Here is a 19,329-nt window from a genome sequence, read left to right on the forward strand (position 1 = left end):
TTCATCATTCAAAGTTGGCTGGCTCAATAACTGTAATGTTTCATATGTTTGATTTAGGATTTTTACCCACAAAGGGGAAGTAACAAAATACCTTGAAATAGGGCATATCTCTACTCTTTTCTTTTTTTTAACAGACTTTTGACTTTGAATTTAAACACACAAGTACTTGGTCAGTTTAATAAGAATGGAGGGGAACATCATCTTATGTTGTCCCATAAACAATTCTTTTCTTTCTTAATGGGTACCCTCATCTAGTGTACAGTAAAGTATTTGATACTAAAATAAACAAACCAGGAAATGCTTTTCCAGTGGTATAATATCTGTTTTTTTATTAATTTATTCAAGAATGTGAAATAAAGAAATTAAATTTTATTCTTGTCTTTAAGCATTTGCTAAGTTTGGATTTGTGACTTGCTACACTATATTAATAAAGGTTTCCAACTGTTTACTAGCTAAATAATATTTAAACTTAAATCCCTTTCTTTAGGTACAAGTTGCACTTATCATTTGAAAGACACCAGTGAAAACAGTGGGTCCACCATTATTTCACTTTTTGTGGTGTAGATTCTCAGTAAGAAATTATACACTTACAAGTATTCCAGTTTTGGACCAAACTGTATGTGTTCTTTATCTGCATTAAGAAAATACAGAACATATCCTTTTCTGCATCTAAAAGCAGACTAAGGTAATAATCTGCAGTTCTTACTAAATGCATAACATTTAGATATTTCAAGCCAGTTTTCTTCTTTCTTGTATTCTTGTTCATAATTAAGTTTACATAAACTGTTTAAATATGTAATGGAAAACATGCTCATGATGTTGCACGTAAACTGCATCACTTATTAACCAACATATATATTCAGTATGTTATGTCACCATTTGGCAGCTAGCCTAGTTTCATTGGCATTGGGTGTCACCGTCAGTCATGCTTTCCACACAATCACCACTTTAAAGAGTTAGAATTACTCTAACTCAAACAGTAATGTATCAAAAATATAAGCTGAAATAACCTGTTCTGCTACAAACATCCTTCAGGATCAAATTTTGTGGTATCAACTGCAAAATGCATGCACATATACACAGTCCAATGTAGTAGACAAACAAAATATGACAGTAAAATTACTTTCTCCATCATAATATAGTAATCATTCAAATTGGTATGTTTATCTAGTAGTACTGCCATCTAGGGGCCATGAAATCTCCTACATTATATAAATATATCTACTCTGAAAAAAGTAGCAAAATGATACACTTTTCATGATTTATACAGTCTCTATTAATTGCTATGTTTTGTTAGAGTACAATTCCTTTACTGCACTTCAGGAAGATAGGTGTCTACCAACTAGACTATCAGGCACAATCTTGCATAATGATACAGCACAAATGTCTACCTTTACAATTTAGCAAATTATTGTCATTGTACATGTGTGTGTGTGTATATATATAGTTATTCTCTTCTGCTCATAACTGACAAATTCATTCTAAATACTTGGAATGGATAGATGCTTACAAATTTTCAGTTTCATCTCCTAATGATACATTATATTATGAATAGTGTTTTAATCTGATGGGTCACTGTTTGTTCAAGTTTTAAGGGCTTAGAAAGTAACTCTCCAATCGGTGTACAACTAAATAGTCCATCTGCTTAACAACACTCTTAGAGTATAGCTGAGAGTTTTTACAGTGGTGTATGTTCTGTTAAAATGATTTGATTTTTGTATTATATTTTTAAAGTGGCTTATGTAACAAAGTATTGTAACTTTATACTCTCCTGGGAACAAGTACATTCACAAAAGGTGTGAAAAGGTTGACTCTGGACATCCAGATTAAGGTTGAGTAATTAAAAGTGAAATGGAAGTAATGGACATTTTTATAGAAATTTAAATTATTATACATATATTATATTCTTTAAACTTTTTCCTGACTCTTATTTCAGATGATTTCCACATTACATATTAATGTATTCGTGTCAGTTTTATTGTATTTAATTTTACAGTACATTAACAAAACACACGTTAATTGTGCAGAACAGAGCTTCTTTTCGTCTTCCCTTCCAGAATTATTTGCTATAGGTATCAGTGAAACAATATAACAATTCACATGCAATACAATGGAAGGTACATATACATCCCTGAAAGAAGTATCATGCACTGTATTTGCTGTGTTTTAATAATAATATAAAATCCATATTTATCAGGGTGTGGGTTAACCTGTGGTAGGGCCCTGAATATTAGCATTGGTGAAATGGATTTGAATCTGTACAATACCACAAAATGTTCCTCACAATATAAGCTGTAGATGCATTATAAAAGTGACAATCAGTTCTTTAGTGTGCATAATAGGATGCTGCTGACTGGCTGCCTTCCATCTATTCAGTAGTTGAAAATTAGGGATGAGGGCAGATAGCCTCAGTAGCTTTGCCATGTATACAATTACCTGATTTCATCCTAAAAGTTATACATCATATAAAGAATTATAATAATATGAAGTGTTTTGTTTCATACATGCATATCGATGTATCTGTTTATTGAGTTGAATTTTTCAGATGTATGTTTATATACCTGTAACTTGAAGAACATGCATATACACAGTAATAATTTTTTTATTACATATTTACAGGCTGAGTGAGTCTAACCTTAAACCTATCTCTAGTGCCGTTGAAGACTTGTATATGTCTCACAGTAGAAATGGTAAGATATTTTTTGTTCAACATACTGGTTTATAGCATTTGTTTATAGGCTTATACTTGGCAGTAGAAGACTTAGTTAAAAGTTAGTGAAAGGAAGAAATCTACCTATAAAACTGATGTATTTTTAGGCAGTATGCTTGGTTTATGATAATGATAATTAACATTATGTATAGTTATATTTCTGCTTTCATGGGCCAGTAATTGCTACTGCAGGTGAAAGATAACCTTGACTTTGAATCAGAGGACTGGTTTGCAACTCATTGCTGCAAAAACATGCTCCCCAATTTGGAGCCATGGATGTAGTATAAGAATGATGGTCAAACATATACGTGTCAAGTACTACAGGTTGGCCATAGTAACTACATTTATTTTATTAGTTTAGAAAGTCTATGGCTATATTATTGTGTACTATGAATTAAATGTCATACCTGAGTTCTCCTTTTTGGGGGGAGGGTAAAATAAAGTATCATTCTACCATTAACTCTTTCAGCGTGGCTCGGTCCCTGGGACCAACCTCATAACCATTTTGTGCTTATTATAGTTTTCATACTATAACTTTTAAATTAGTAAGCAAATGTTAATGAAATTTGGCAGTTTATCAGTAAACATTACAGTGCTTTCATTTGCAAGATATCAAATTTTTTTATTAAGTCTTAAGGTTAGTAAAGCAATGTTTTTCTCATGGTTTTTTTCTTTTTGCGTGTTGCCTATCCAACATGCAAAGTAATTTTTATTTTAAGATTAAAAATTACTTTTATGCATCAGAAAATTTTCAAATTTCACATGCAAAATTTTTATAATGTCGAGATAGTTATCAAATGTTTCTTAAGAAAAAACTTTATATTTCATCTGTTATTTTCAGTAATTAATCTCTGTATGGGTTTGGTAGATTTGACAAATCTCGTAACCACCATGAAAAATTAGGAAGTAAATATAAATTATGCTTCTTTCATTCTAGAATGACAACAAATTATAACACGAAAGCATAAATGTTTAAACTAAATCTCATAACATTATACATTTATATATATATTTATTATTTTTATTATATTAACCTTTCGGCTGTGCCTGGCTAACAATACAGAAGTTACAATGACGCGGCACACGTGCACTCTTGTTACTGTATCCAATAATATAAAACTGACCTTTAGTCTTTACAAGGTGATCTGTCTTGGCTGTGTTTTAGTAGACTAGTATTTTGTAAAATACAGTCACATTTCAATTATTATACATTTATAGATTTTAAACTTATTTTTCTTAAAACATAGAACATAGATCAGTAAACAAAGAAGCAAACAATTATCTCTTCTAGTTATGACCTTTGTACTCGGTTGCTGCTTGACATAGGTTGCTAAGCCTTTTAAAATTTTGCATATGGAGGATATGAAACAAATTTTCTTAGGTTTCATATTTACAGTTGAATAAACAAAAAAATCATATATCAGTATCATAGAATTCCACTATAATTTATCAGTCTTAATAAGTAAGCTGTATTTCAGTCTAAAAGAATATGAAATTTTGAGCAGTCTAAAGACACAGCCTACGTCTTTGAAATCATGGTTCAAAAGAAAGAAATGGCATCCTAAGAGTTTAAAATGGCTAAGAAAGCCACTAGGAGGACATTCTGAGCTTTGGATTGGTTATTCATGTCATATATAGAAGTAAGTATATATATAAGGGAGCATTTCCAAAAATGGAAAGAGGTGGGCAGGGTGCCAATGTGTTTGATTTATTACATGAGCAATATCTTAGCAAATAGAAAAGATAAGAGGTTCTTATTTTATATTCTAGCTTGTTAATATTGGTAATTTGAGTTCCAAATTTGTACAAAAAATATAGACTTAGTATTTTAACATCACAAACACCTAATTTGAACCAGTGCTGCATTCAACATACCACATGACACACAAAAATCAATATTTAACTGTGTTTTTTAATATTTACATTTAAATTACTAAATTGAGTAATGTATAATACTAAAATCTGAATTATAATGTACAGTTTGATGCCAAACTTATTGACATAAATTTGTGAAATAGTAGTTCAATAACATTTTGAATGCAAGTCAACAAACACGATGACATGGCCTTTCACCTGTGACTCATCTGGAAAGGGTTAATAGATATAATTCATGTCAGCTGACATGAATTTCTAGTGAGTATCACATTTTTAATTTAATTTATTACTCTATGCAATTTTTAGTCCTATACTTGTGATAATTTTAATTTCTAACATAAAAATTAAGATGTGATAAAAATAACTTGAATACTGCTTGAATGCACTGTTATCTTTACTTGCTATTTTGAACTTTGAGAATCATACTGAAAAGTGTGGGAGATCAATATTCAACAAGCTATTGGAAAAAAAAGCTTATTTATTGGTTATCTTTGTGTATTTTTTCTCATAAATGTTGGACTTTCAGCCAGTTTTTTTTATATCTTTGACATTGTTAACAACTGATCTGAATATTCATAATCACTTGTGGATTATAAACCGGCAAAAAAATGCCATTGCCTTTTGATGATCACTGGCTAAATACTAGAACCAACTAACCACCTATCCTGTGTTAATTTATAATTTGTGATACATGTATGTAAAAATTACAATTATGTTTGTCTATATGCAGAAGCTATTAGCTTGTTGAATCAGTTTGATCATATTTGTGAATATGATGGTCTTTTAACAATATGTTTTGTTGTATCATTAAACAGATATGAATGAAACACTGACAGCTTTGATATCTGAAGCAATCATACAACCTTTTCTAACTCCAGAAAGGCTAGTGATGGAACATGCAATGTTAGTAGTACTTCTTCATGCTAATGTTGGAACAGAAGTAGGTGAGTAACAACAAAATAGTTCATTCTGTTTTATGTTAGCTTTGTCTGCATAAACGTAAAAAATATGTTTCTTATGTTTTATCTAATTTTGGTAATTAAAGTGAGTTTGAAAGAAATAAGGATAAGTAGTTTTCTGAATAATGGAGAAAACTTTAGGGTCACGAAGAAAGAAAGAAGGGAAAAAATGGGGAAGGAAAAAGGAAGTCAAAAAAAGAAAGAAAAGGAAGTGATATTGATTATTGGGTTTTGTCACTGAAACTGTGCTACTATGTCACTGTTGTCAATTAGTCAGTGAAAAATTAAAGAAGGATTTTAAGAGCTTTGATTGATGGTGTGAGAAAACTTGTGATTTTTTTTTGGAAGAATATTTACTTCTGGGTATAAGCACTTTCTGGCTGTTAGATTCAAGTAAAAGCTATTAGAATTTTTTATGAAGGGTAAATCTGTGCTTTTGTGACGAGTTGAAACTCGGAAGCTGTCACATTAACTGTTTGTGTTGAAGTTCATGTATCCAATAGTAGGTAATAGTGAACTGTTTACATCTAGAAATAATTTTCTTTACTTGCTAACATTGCCCTAGAAACTAACTTTAAATAATGTCATTAGTCTAGGTCTTGAAATAAATACGACTACATAATGTGTTTTTTATGCTAGAGATTTTTTAAAGAACAAATTGTAATGAAAGTAAGGTACCTCATAGTGGCTATTATGTACAATTTCTATTAAATTATTAGGTTGGGATTCTCAGTCATGATGTCTGAGGTCTTAAGGGGCCTCAGAGTAAAATGTTTGAAAATCTTTAACCCTATTGAATGAATATAGTTTTGTAGTTAAAGCTGATAACTGGTGTTTGAGTAAGTAAAGCTAAAGATGAAAGGCAGCTAAAGGTTAGAGAAAGTTGTGCCTGTCTGTCTGTAGGTAGGTCTAACCAATATTGGCTTATCCTCTTTTCAAATTATGAAAATTTTCCATATTTGTCTTAAATTAATTGGGTTGCTTTTAGTGTTATTGTGATATTTTCACATAACAACTGGAAAACAATGTTTTAAGTATTTTTTTAGGGGGGAATCAATCATATTATGAAATTTATATATACCATCATTATGCTTATTCATTGGAATATTGGATAAATAATTGAAATTTGCTTGAGATTTCTAATTTAAACTGGATTTTAATGTTTCTATAGGTGCACATTTCCTTCAGTCACTTGCCACCAAATTTAATGTGTTACTGAACAGTGGACCAGATCATGGACAAGGAAAAGAGTGTGACAACCTTCTGGCATTAATAGCCCATTTATACAATTTCAAGGTTGGTCACGGCTTTGGTTATCGAGTTACGTTTTTGTTGTTCTGTATTGTAGCAAATTACTTAAATTTAAAATTAACTAAAACAGTTACTAAGCTGTGGAACTTGACTCCTGAAATTCTTTTGGTAAAGGCAAAAGTTAAATAAAATACAGGGTGTCTGAAAAGTATGGAACCATAGGCATGTCAGTAAATTTTCAGTATGTGTTCCACATGTTCTTGTAACTTGAAACCAGTTTGGGTTAACAGAAAGATTAACTCGACCTTCTTATGCTTTGACAGCAGCATAATCAGTAATGTATCTGAAATTAGGAAAATCCGAAAATGACCTATGGTTCCAAACGTTTTGGTCACCCTGTAGTAATACTTGTAAATTCAACTAAGATGAATTATTTTCAAGTTACATTTTTTACCACATCTCACTTTTATTTCTTTAATAACCATTTGAAGCAACAGCATCATAATTGCATTTTTTACCACATTTCTTTTTCAGTGTTTAAAATATCGTAAGGAACAAAAATATATATAGTGGAAAATGTTTGCTAGAATTTGCTTAAATGTTTAAATCATTAAGTTTTATTTTTATGATATTAAGACTTTTAATTCCCGTAAAATTTATTGAAAAGAATGGTTTTAATGATACATTCTACTTAAGAGTTGAAAATGAAATTAGCTGATTGCTGTTCAGAGAACCAGCTTGAAAGTCTGTTTAAACATGCAGGGTAAAGTTAGTTTGACACGTTTATGGAACAAGCACTTGTTAACTGTGTTAGAATGAAATTCAAATCATTTAAGTTCTTTTTCCTAGCTAGATCTATATTCACTATTAAAAATATTTGAGAAAATTGAACTTGAGCAAAACAAGACGTGTTTTTAGATAACTTAATTGGGTAGAATCTACAGCAATATTAACAATGCTCTTAACTTTGCTCATATTAACTCAGTGGCTATCAGTGATAATGATGCAGACTACAGACATGGCCAGGTGGTTAGGGCACTTGACTCGCAATCTGAGGGTCGTGGGTTCAAATCCTCATCCCACTAAAACAGGCTTGTCCTTTCAGCCATGGGGGCATTATAAGTGACAGTCAATCCCACTGTTCGTTGGTAAAAGAGTAGCCCAAGAGTTGGTGATTGGTGGTGATGACTAGCTGCCTTCCGTCTAGTCTTTCATTGTAAAGTTAGGGAAGGCTAGCGCAGATAGCTCTCATGTAGCTTTGCACAAATTTCAAACCAAAGAAAAGTACTTACACAATATTTTTAAAACTATTCTATTTTGCTTGTTCTTGCCCTGTAGTTAGAGAACTTGCTTGCAAAAAAATAAATAAATAAAGTGAGATTTTTTTTACTTATTTCTTAAGAAGGTTATAAGATTATTTTTTAAATCTAGATTAATAGTATTTTATTTTCTGGTATATTCAGTAAAAATTGGGATTATTTTAAAGTTATGGATATAAAAACTAATGATACCTTATTTCCATTCTAAATTACATTTTTTCCTTTCACTTCAGAATAGACCATTTCTCTGTATGTGTACATGTCTCCAAATCTACAATAATAAAAAATAACCATTAAAATCACGAAGGTAAATTTGTTCAATAATCTGTATTAACAACAAGAATGCATATTTTGTAATTGCTACATGTAGGAGTGAAATTATGTTGATTATTAGCATATTTCTTCAGAAGTTTTATACTCATTTTTCATAGGTCACCCATTCTGTTTTGATTTATGATATACTGCGTTGTTTGGCCAATCATTTTAAAGAAAAGGACATTGAACTCATCCTTTTGATTTTAAAAAGTAAGTTTTATTTTTTGTATAATAAAAGTAAAATATTTTCTGGATAGTTAGAAACCTGCAGTTTTGTCCAAGTTACTAAAATATAACCTTACACTTAGTTGTCTGTAAATAAAGTTACCAAATATTATATAAAGATTTTTTTGGATATTAGAATATATTGGAATTTTTATGAAATTGCATGACTTAAGCTCAGTATATTTAGCATGTAAATAATATTTTGTTTGTACCCAATGAGCTATTGATGTGAAACTTACTGTTTCATTTTCATTGTGTGTCAGTATATATTTGTAGATTTATTAATTTAAATAAGGTGCAGTTGTGACAATATATGTAAAAATAAATTTTACTGAATCCCAATAAAATGTCTTAAATATATCTCTAGGTTGACCAACTAATTACTCAGCTAGTTTGACATATCTTGAAGATAAACTGTTCTCTCTGATAACTTATAAAGAAGTGTTATCAACAAAATACCACAGTTACTGCCAACTAATCTTCACAAAATAATTATTTTTGATGATCATAGTATTGCTAAATTTTGTAATTTTCCAATACTTCTCCCTCCATCCTGAAAAATACAAAACAAGCCTGATTTAGTAACTTGTTATAATGATTTTATAAAATATTTTTATATCTATAATTATAATGACTGAAATTTTATAGAGTTATCTTTTTTTTTGAAGATTCTATTTTTTGGCACATAATAATGATCGATTCAGTATCTTTCCACCAATCCATTTTGTTTTTTAAGCTGACTGGTAAAGAGATAAGCCAACAACAGCCACATATTTTTGTTCTGATGTTGATTTGATACTTGATAAATCTCATTTTGTTGTAAAGTTTAGTTGAGATGTTAATTTTTACTTAAACTTTTTTTGTAATGGTGTTAACTTATTCAAAACATGAGGTTTTGTGACAGTATGTATATTTTGATGTTACTGTGCACAGCAACAATTTTTCAGCCTCTGGGCTTGTAATTTAAATGTTTCTAATATTTATAACGAATCCTGGGGGCCTGGCTTGAACCGGTGGTTATGGCACTTTACTTGCAACCTATGAGTCATGGAATCAAAACTCATTGATGAATGTACTCATACATTAGATCATGAGAAAGTTATAATGTGATGGTCAATCCTACTATTCATTGGTAAAAGACTAGCCCAAGAGTTAGTAGTATATGGTGTTTACTAAACACATTTTCTAGTCTATCTCTTCAGTTTTAAGGATAGCTAGTGCAGATAGCCCTCTAAATAATAGGTTTGTGTGAAAATTCAACTAACAAACTGTAATGATGAACTATGTGATATTTGAAGTAAAACTTCTCATACATAGGTATTATCGACTGTAGGAATGAAAATGTTACCAAAATTCTCTTAAACTGAATTTTATCCTCCAAAATATTTTACTGACATTTTGGGTTTGTTATGCATCTATGACTGATTTTGGGCCTGTCATAACTATTATTTTTTACTGAATTTACCATTTAGTGTTTAAACTTTAAAACTGCTGTTGGATTTTTCCTGTTGATAAACAAAATCCTTTGCCGAATTATATTTTAGAACAAAGAGTATATAATATGAATGAAAAATAACCTAATCATAGCATTTGCTCATATATATTAGTATACCTTTTCAATTACTATGTTAGGTGTGGGGTTCAGTCTACGAAAGGATGATCCACTAACTCTGAAGGATGTAATATTAGACCTTCAGTCAAAGTCAGCAGATTTAAATGAAGACAGGTTAGTTTGTACCCAGATTAAAAAAATATTTCATCATGTTTCTACAATCAATATTAATCATTGAAATTCTAGTGTTTACCACATGGATTTTTACTTAACTTATGATTTTTTAATTCTGTTAAATTTTTGAGAATGTATAAATTAAGTCAGTGTTTTAGATGTAATGTGGTTTTCTCCTATTGGTGCTGTTGTTACATTACCCTGCTTCGAGAATAAGAAAGCTATCTTGTTGGTTTGCCAGTTCTTGTGAATAATTTTAAAATCAAATACAAACAAAATAAATAAATAATAAATAATGTTAAAATAAAAAATAAGTAATGTTGTGTTATTAGTCATTACCTAAAATATTCTGATTTGTTTTATAATAACTACAGCTCACTTTCTTTTTCTGATTCACATCCTAATAGTTGTACATGAAAATTGATAATATATATAACGCCTGCAACGCAACTTTGATTGTCAAATTTGGTAGACCTTTAATAACCGTTACAAGTGCTCTGTGCACACAAAAACTCAAACTTGAAATCAAGTATTAAAGATCTGCCTGTGAATTTATGGAATATCAGTCAGACTCAGTCTCTGACTTTACAAAGATGTAAATGCCTGGTGAGCAAATAGCTCAAGTGATGGTAAAACAAAGTATTGAATCATGTAATGCAGTTTGCATGCATACCTCAGTGAGTGATTTAATTATTTTTTTCATTTATGTTTTCTTATCTAAAATAATGAGCTTCTAAGTTTTACATCTTAATTACTTTTATAACAGTAAGTAAAAAGTATACATACAAAAAAGAAATGTAGTACTTATATGCAGTATTTTTACTTTTTTCCAGTAAAAGACTTGATGTTTCAATAGAAGTTAACAATAATTCTTGATAGGGTTGTTGTTAGTATGTTACTGAATTTTTACTTATTTCAAATATTCAATTTAGAACACAACATAACATGCACAACGTTCTATAACTGTTATAATTAAACTGGCTTTCTAACTAAGCTGTATGTGTGTTAAAATAATTCCCTTACCATGTATGAGGTGGACAAGGCAAAGCAACTTTGAATCTATAGGGCGATTAATTCAAAAGCTGTCATCAGAGTGCATTAACATTATAAATAATTCAATAAATTAAGATATCTTATTGTTGGTTATAAATAATGTAATAGGAAACATCATATGGAATTATTGACATTTTTTTTTAAAGACAGTATGTGATAGGAGGTTGTGGCATGTGGGTTTGACTTTCTAGTTTATACTACTATAAATCAAGATGATTGGAGGCTATAAGTTATGTCACAGCAATATCTACAAGTTTGTATTATATATTAAAATTCAGAAGCTTAAATGGGGTAGTAGAATGTAAGTGGGCAATTTGGAGTGAACAAATGCCATGTGATACGTAAATTGAAGATTGTGAATTTATTGAACTTGTGTTAAAATATGACTTATTAACTCTGTTTTGATGCCAAGTTTATTGACATACATTAATAATAAAGTAGTTTAATTAAATTTCTAGTGTAAATCTGTATAAAGGTCATGACGTGTAATTTTATCTACTCATATCCAGAGAGTTAATTAATATTAACTTATGAACAGGGCAAACTAATTACTTATAGCAAAATTATAAATCTGACCACTGATGGGCATAATTCAATACACTTTTTGTGTGATCTGACTTCTAACAATTATAATGATCTTGTTGGCAAAGTGTTACCTACTCCTCAAGTACCAATAAAATTGAAGTTTGTTTTGAGTAAAAAAAGGCAAATCAAACACCATACAAACTTTTTTTTTAGCAACTAAAAAATGTGACAATTTATTTTTTAACCGTTAGTTTGAAAATTCTTGCTCAATAACATTTTTACTTCCACCACCAAAGGTGATGAAGGTTACATTTTCACCAGTGTGTGTGTTTGTGAGCAGGATTTGTCAGAAACAGCTGAATGGATTTAGACAAAAGTTGGTATACATTTGGACTGTGGCCAAACTTAGCTGTGATTAGTTTTTGGAGGGTCAAGGTCACAAAAATCTAAAAACACCTCTGTTGGTTAGCATGGGGACTGATTTTTTCACTCTATTTTTGCTCTATAACTCAGGCAAAATCGATTGGACTTTCATGAAACTTAATGAACATATGTAGAATACTATTCCTCATCGTCTTGACAAAAGTGGTTCCTGTCCATTGATTACAACAGACCTGGACACATTTTTCATATTTTTTGAGAGCTGAATATGATCAACACTGCATGTATTGTGAAAGTAATTCACATTAGCAATATTTCTGGGAAAATGTTGATAAGGTTATTAGAAATTATAATACATTTTGTTGTATTGTAACTAAATTGAGTCCTTTGTAGTAATTTGTGTGTGTGTGTGTGTGTGTGTGTGCATAGAGGAGGGATTTGGACTGTCGTATTAGTTTTATTAACACACTTTCTTAATAGCTCTTTATTAACACCATTTCGATGTTTTCATGTTAGTTATATAACAAATGTTCTGCAAAAATGCAGTACATTTGTTACCACATTATTGGAGGGAGGTATTAACCACGAAAGATTGTGGTATTAAGTCTATTCTTATGCTCACGTGTACAAAAATGTTTGTCAGAAAGTAATAATTTTCAAAGGTATCATGTCCTACCCTAATCAGACACAGAACGTTTTTAGACATTTCCCTTTCTTATTTAGAGGCTTTTGTTTCACTGTCCAGGCAGTATTAGAGAATTGATAATACTTTTTATTCTAATAATGTTTGTAAGACTGGAAAAAAAAGTATGAAAAGGCTGATTGGTAGCAGAATAATAGATATTAATGGGCATAAAACTTTGCACAAAGTGGCAGTTTAAAGATGATGGATTTGTGAAGTAGTGGTTGAATAATGTGTGTGTGGTAAATATATTAATTGTCATCCTGCAAAGATACAAGATCATATGATTAATACAAACTAAATGTTAATATGTTGAACTTGAAGGAACACGTGAATAACAAGTTTTAAATACATGCACAAATTAGTAAATGTTTATCAGAAGCAGAAACTGTTTAAGAAGAATTTGGCTTTTGTGGTTTTTGTTATCTGTTTATGAAATATATATAAATGGGTAACATGAAATAATGAGTGAATTATATATAATATGGTGTTATATTTGGAATTATTATTGAATCTTGTTTCTAAACCTTTTGTGTTTAAATATTTATTTATTTAGTGGTATTTTTGGTGAGAATCAATTTTGATAAAGTAAACAATGCTTCTTCTAATATTGTATGCAGAGTCAGAAGGCAGTATATTACTTCTGATGGTTTTATAATGTTGATTCATTGGGATTGCAGAGTATCATCTAAAAATGGGAAAAGCTGCTATCTGCAAAATTTTGGTATTGAATTCAGTTCTAATACTAAACCTGTGTATAATGAAGATGTGTAAAAAAAATATTCTGTATCTCACTTTTATCTGTTTTGCATATTGTTACCAAATAATGCATTAGGATCCTGCTTCAGGTGGACTATTTTTGATATTCTTTTGTGCAACAGCCAAATTTCCTATATGTTGGTTTTTACGATTTTCTTTTAGTCATGCTGTAAGTGACCAGGTCAAATTAATATTAAAGTGACTAATCAACTTGTTAAAGGAAAAAAACTGATATATGGTTATTTTAATTTGTATTTGATATTCAAGATCTGTTTTTTTATTTTATCTGTGATGTCCAAGTTACATTTTGTATTGTATCTGTAATATCAAAAATGTATTTTGTATTGGATCTTTGATATCCATGATCTGTTTTGCGTACTTTTAAATCATTGCATTTTAAAATAGTCATCTCTGTTGTGTATTCTTTCCATAAAAAATATTAAACTATTATGAACTATAGTAAAGAGGAGGTTTCTTTGTGATACTAAATAATCTTTACTTTAACTTAAATATGGGATACAAAGCAACAGTGCGAACAAAAATTAGCCATGTATATCATTGTTCTCATGACAGTTCAATCCAGGCTCGTGTACGGTTCATGTTGGATACCCTTATGGCAATACGTAATAATAATATGCACAAAATACCTAACTATGACCCAAGTCTTGTGGAGCACTTACGGAAAGTGTTGCGGGGATTTGTTCGTAAAGGTGTGTATGTGTCAAACACAAACTATATGATCATAGATAAGCAAATTGAAATAGGTTAATTAGTGTTGCTTATTTTAATGCCTTTATTTAATATTTCACTGTGGTGTATTTATGAAGGTATAGATGTTCATTTCCTTAATAATATGTTGCTTCTTTTTTTTCTATACGTATAATAAGTTAAAACTTGTAGATTAGTTTATAAAGTTGGTAATTTCAGTAGTAATATATACAATTTCCATTGTAATACATGTTAAAGGTGTAGCCTATGTTTAGACAGTCGGTTAATCTAATATTCAGTCTTTATAAGCATTCTTCAACATTTATGTAAATGATTTATTTTTGTTGTAATAGTAATACATTGTTTTGCTGTACCTGTAGGTTGCACTGTGCAAGAACTTAAGATTTCACTTGAAGATTTGCTGAATGCTGAAGAAAAAGGGCGCTGGTGGATTGTTGGATCTGCTTGGTCTGGTGAAATCACAGAAAAGAACTCTGGTAAGCTTGAATATCAAGTAGTCCTAAACATTAGTTATTCTGACAGTGTAGAAATATACATCATTAAACTTGTCTTATATAATATTAAATCTTCAGAATGTACATTATTGGAGAAATACTGTTAGGTAGCTTTAGTTTTGAGCAGTGTAAATGGAAAACTAAAAATTTGTAATTATAATGTGGGATGGAGTTATATTAGAATTTTTGTTAATGCAGCAGTTGACTCATTGTTTACTTTAGATTTATGTGCATCAATTGGTGTAAAAGTGCATGCCATGCCATTTTATATAGATCCATTCAACATGGTTATATATTTGATGTCAGTTATCAACTGTTCATATTACCCTACATTGTTGATTTAATGACAGTTTATGGTAGAGGAGAGTTAATACAAGATACAATATACAGGGATACCAAAAAAAACTATAGATATGCATTTTAAGGTTCTAAAGAATATGCAAACTGTGTGATGGACAAAAGTGTTTTTATTTTTTATGTGAACATCACCCGAACACCGACTCGTGGGGACAAATACTTTTGTAACACATCTAATTCTTTCTTCAGTACTGAGTCAGTCCATTGGACTGATCCCCTGCACATTCAGTTAAACCTTGGTAGTATTTACTCAGTATCTTTGTCTCTACACATTTGTTTTTTCTTTAATCACATTATTAACTTTCAGTTATTATATCCTCATTATAGCTATAAAACCATGTAAATTTCCCTTACTGATATTAAATGAAGAAGATCAGGACATGTTTGTGGAAATATTTATCATCAGCTAGTACTGATACTGCCAAGGCAAACCATTAAAAACTAAAGCCAAGACTGTAGACCTTAAGACTGAGCTTCAGCATAAACTGTTACAAATGTATTGTTTTGGCTACTAAACTACTGTATCTGTAGTTTCACATCATTTCCATGTGTAGAATGTAGACTGGAGTGATTAAATCTGTAGTTTGAATATTCAACCACTTTAAAATATAGAATGTACAGCCTTCAAGACTAACTTCAACTGAGACCAGTACATGTAATGTAGATTTAAAATTGAGAGAGTAGATTCAGTATAGAACACTCCAGTAGGTATATTGCAGATTTAAAATTGAGAGAGTAGATTCAGTATAGAACACTCCAATAGGTATATTGTAGATTTAAAATTGAGACTAGCTTCAGTATAGAACACTCCAGTAGGTATATTGCAGATTTAAAATTGAGAGAGTAGATTCAGTATAGACCACTTCAGTAGGTATATTGTAGATTTAAAATTGAGACTAGCTTCAATATAGACCACTTAGTATGTATAATGTAAATTCAAAATTGGCTGTAGCTTGAACTCAAACTGTTTCATTATGTACAATGTAGATCAGAGTTGAGATTTTAATTTCAGTGTTGATCATTTCACAAAATTTGGCTCCAAGTTAGAGTACTTGCTTTAAAATGCTAAAGATTATATATCTTCAGTGGAAGCAAGCTTGGGATGTATTCCCAAATGTGCATAGCTTCTAATTTCAGCATGAACTGTTCCAAATATAGGATGTAGGCTAAGCAAATAGGTATGTTTCTTTATCTAAGAATGTTTAAAAATGAAAGTCTGAGAATCGAAGACTATTGTTTGAGTTTGGATTGACTCAAAATATGAACTAAAAGCTTTTAACTCAATCATGACTAGTGAGTGCATAATTGTGTATCAAATTGAGTGAGAAATGTAACTATTTCAAATATGCTTCAAACAAAAATATTTTTGGACTAATATTTTAGCATCATATAATATTATAATTCATGGAGAAATATGAACAATTTTTCCAGCTTTCATTTCTACACAATACTTTGGAACCTTGCTCGTAAACAATAAACTTACTACTTTTTAATAATTTTTCGTTGTTTAAACTTATATTTGCTAAGAAACTATCATTCCTAGGCAAAATAATGACCTTGTCTTCTTTCTCCACGTTATTTATTGGTTAGTGATTTTATTACTACAAGCAGGCTGGTTTTGGCTTAGTAGTTAGTGCGCTACATGGTTCTTATCACATTACTGCAAACTCATTCCACATTTGGGAGCTGTGGGTGTGTATAACAGTGATGGTAAAATTCCATTATTTGAGAGTAGCCCAAGGATTGGTGTTGGGTGGTGTTGAGTAGATGCCTTTCTTGTATGCTATCATTTTAAAATTAGAGATGGCTTGCATAGATAGCTCTTATGTAGATATGCACTTATATCCAAAACAAACATTACTGCAAGTTCGTAATTTATCATGTTACAGAGTTAGGGTGGTAATCTAACTACATGTGATATATATTAGCTTTGAGAAAATGCTAAAACCCAAGGCTAGTAATGATTGGATAGAGAAGATTATAATCTTTCAAACAACAGAATAAAAGTGTTTTTTGGAGAATTTCTGTAGAATGAATAATGAATCTGATTGCAAAGTTTTGAACACTTTGGGATGAACCATAGATCTAAGAATATTTTGTAGGTTTTTTTATTTCTGAAAATATTTTTGTTACGTCTGTTTGAAAGCTACAAGAATGTTCTTGTATCACAAAATGCCGGGCAAAGATAATTTAGATTTAGCAAGTATAGTAAGCTAACTTGTGAAACAAATCTTTTTTCTTTTCATTTTTATTGAACATATTAAGTTTGTTGTATCTGACACTCACACAAAAAAAAAACAACAAGAATTTTGTGTTTATTGAAAAGAAGCTTAAACTTTTAGAAATAAATTCATCTCAACTATTGGCTGTGATACCTGACAAGATAATGGTGAAAAGCCATTTCAAAATGTAAAGTTATTGTTCATCAATAAGTCTTTGTCAATCATAGGGTATCTATATGATTTATTAATGGAAAGTTTACTTCTTCATTGGTAAAATAAAACATCAAAATAAATATATTATTGGACGTCAAACAAGTTAATACTGATGAATAAATACAAAATGAAACTTTCTGTTCAATAATAAAAGATGGGAAGTCTGGGATGAATAAAGGAATTTGTTTTGTTCTGAATTTTGAACACTTACACTCCAAAAACGTAAATACTAAATGGAACTTTAATAATTTTTTTCATTAATAAACTAGACACTATTTAGAAGGTTTTTGTCATGTTTCACTCAGTTTGGTTAAGTATTTTGAGCTGTGAGATTGTAAAGAACAGGAAATGTCATTCATGCCCTTTCAGTACAGGTAGTGCTAATTTCATAGCTGTAGCTTGGTTCCAGAGTGTACTGTACACATGGAAGGTCAATATATGTAGAATTTATACTAAAGTTCTGACGACTGATTCTTCAGTCGTCAGAACTTTAGTATACATTCTATGGTCTGATTCTTCATATTAAAGAATGTAGAACTAAAGTTTTGAAGACTGAAGAATGAGACAGACCACTTGAAACCATAGAATGTAAACCTAAGGATTAGAATTGTAACTTTAGCTTTATATCTCTTGAAATAGTAACTGGTAATCTGTTCACCATTTTATCTATTATCTAAAGGTTTTTTTTCTCATTTGCCATAAGTTTTGTCTTAATGAAGTCTGTTGATATATCTAAGCAATCAGTAGGTTAAGTTGATTCAATGTTGTAATCTTCAGGAACAACAAATGTAGAAAGTGGACCAATAGTGTTAGATGAAGTTAGCGATCACATCCTAGAACTAGCACGGAAACAACGAATGAATACAGATGTGAGGAAAAAGATCTTCTGTATCCTCATAACAGCAGAAGTAAGTAGGTATTATATTTTTTAATGTTTATTTCATTTTATATTAGTTATAACCCTTTCCTCAACAGGAAAGTAAGATGAACACAAACTCAAAATTTATCACCACAAAAATACTTAAATTGTAAAGAGTGAAATCTAATAGAAATAATAATGCTTGGGGATGGCTTGAATGGGTAATGAAAAAAACTTTAATACAAGTTTAACATAACAGCAAATGTACAATAGAAATAAGTAAAAGAATCAACTATATAAAATATTCATTAAACATTTTTCACAATGAAGATTTATTATGTTATCATTATTGAAATTTTTTGTTGTTCAGGTAATGGAATAAGTTTTAATCATAATTTAATAACAAGTGTTTTTTCAAATTCAGTGATAAAAACCAGCCACCAGATAAGTAATTCATTTAAAGACTTGAATTATTTCTTGAGTATAGGACTTGTATGTTTTCAAATGCTTTAACTTCCCCTTATTTTTTGTAAGTGTTTTTTCAATAGTTTTTAAAGAAACAAAAAAAAAAGGGGGTGAGAAAAGTATAGAACTGAGTTGTTACTATGGGTGGAAACATGTTTTACCATGATTAGCTTTGTGCTGAATATAATTTTTTTTGAGTTAGCCATTAGA

The 19,329-nt window shown here is 30.1% G+C and overlaps 1 protein-coding gene across 4 annotated transcripts in view; it reads left to right on the forward strand.

Moving 5' to 3' along the window:
• LOC106459515 (nucleolar MIF4G domain-containing protein 1-like) overlaps nucleotides 1-19,329 on the forward strand; it is a 57,091-nt gene that overhangs the window by 10,498 nt on the left and 27,264 nt on the right. For 3 of the 4 annotated variants that reach the window (XM_022386024.1, XM_022386023.1, XM_013919142.2), the window contains exons 5-12: nucleotides 2,620-2,690; nucleotides 5,401-5,529; nucleotides 6,716-6,840; nucleotides 8,546-8,639; nucleotides 10,287-10,380; nucleotides 14,354-14,490; nucleotides 14,869-14,985; nucleotides 18,573-18,703. In XM_022386024.1, coding sequence (XP_022241732.1) covers nucleotides 2,620-2,690; nucleotides 5,401-5,529; nucleotides 6,716-6,840; nucleotides 8,546-8,639; nucleotides 10,287-10,380; nucleotides 14,354-14,490; nucleotides 14,869-14,985; nucleotides 18,573-18,703 — 898 coding nt within the window. Of the gene's footprint in view, nucleotides 1-2,619; nucleotides 2,691-5,400; nucleotides 5,530-6,715; nucleotides 6,841-8,545; nucleotides 8,640-10,286; nucleotides 10,381-14,353; nucleotides 14,491-14,868; nucleotides 14,986-18,572; nucleotides 18,708-19,329 lie in introns of all 4 variants that reach the window. The other variant, XM_022386025.1, reaches the window with a different exon arrangement.

The sequence above is a fragment of the Limulus polyphemus genome, unplaced genomic scaffold (assembly GCF_000517525.1).
Source record: "Limulus polyphemus unplaced genomic scaffold, Limulus_polyphemus-2.1.2 Scaffold621, whole genome shotgun sequence".
NCBI lineage: Eukaryota > Metazoa > Arthropoda > Merostomata > Xiphosura > Limulidae > Limulus > Limulus polyphemus.